This window comes from Nannospalax galili, unplaced genomic scaffold (genome assembly GCF_000622305.1).
Source record: "Nannospalax galili isolate Female #2095 unplaced genomic scaffold, S.galili_v1.0 C48378899, whole genome shotgun sequence".
NCBI lineage: Eukaryota > Metazoa > Chordata > Mammalia > Rodentia > Spalacidae > Nannospalax > Nannospalax galili.
In genome coordinates this window covers 1-905 of record NW_008466811.1, presented here as the reverse complement: position 1 = coordinate 905, position 905 = coordinate 1, and the positions used below count along the sequence as shown (strand labels likewise).

The window sequence follows — 905 nt, the reverse complement described above, 5'->3', positions numbered from 1 at the left end:
AGACATTCACAGAGAAGACCTAAAGGAAGATCACCCATTCCTTACGAAGGAGCGCTCTCTTAACCTTTCTCTTTCAATGAACTCAGCAAGTGGGAGCAAGTTTTTCGGGTGACATTTCTCATTTGATGTCACTCAGTCTTAAGCAAACAAGCTTCTCTGATTGGCCACGAGAGCTGTCTGACTCTCCCGTCTCTTGCCTTTCTTGCTCCTTTGTCTCACTTTCCAGCACAAAGCACTGGAAGCCAGTAAAAAAAGTCCAGAAGACAGAAGGACCAGGCCGAGGATGGAGATGATGGAACCGTGGGAATTGAAGCTGTAAGCCACCGCGGTGACCACAATCCCGGCGATGAAAACCACCACAGCGAAGGGGATGATGCAGCGGTAGCAGGAGAGTTCGGCACCTCCTGTGGCGGCCATCAGCTGAACCTCGCTGACCAAAGGGACGGTGGTGATCACGACTTCACCCTTGGGTGAAGCCTTGGGACTTTTCTCCATCATTATAGATGTGGGAGGCTTTGGGGCGCTCAGGTTCTCTTTTATGGGTTCTTCGGTCATTTTTCTAGTGATGGCTGGGTTCACTGGCTAGATTTGGAGGGCCTCGCCGGGGTAGAAGCTGTAGAGATGAAGGCAGAAGCCATGAGCTCAGTCACCACCACCAGTTCTGCAAATAGGAGTAAATAGTTGCAGAGGTGCGCGCTCCGGGCCTGGAACACCAACCCCACTTATTTGTATTCTCAATTGGTTGCAGTCTTTTGTACTAGGCATAAATGCATAAATGCAGAAAAAATGGACGATATAAAAAGCAGGAAGCCCTTTGCAGTGCTCAATATCCTCTGGAGGGCTACAGATATTTTTCATAAGCTCTTTCACTTTATGTAGTATTTCTTTTTTTTTTTTTTTTTTAA

The 905-nt window shown here is 47.6% G+C and overlaps 1 protein-coding gene across 1 annotated transcript; it reads right to left on the bottom strand.

Moving 5' to 3' along the window:
- Window positions 1–128: 128 nt before the first annotated feature.
- On the bottom strand, window positions 129–763 carry LOC103728292 (transmembrane protein 100). Its single transcript, XM_008826362.3, has one exon. It carries the CDS (start codon window positions 553–555, stop codon window positions 139–141), a length of 417 nt encoding a protein of 138 aa, XP_008824584.1. The 5' UTR covers window positions 556–763; the 3' UTR covers window positions 129–138.
- Between the last annotated feature and the right edge of the window lie 142 nt (window positions 764–905).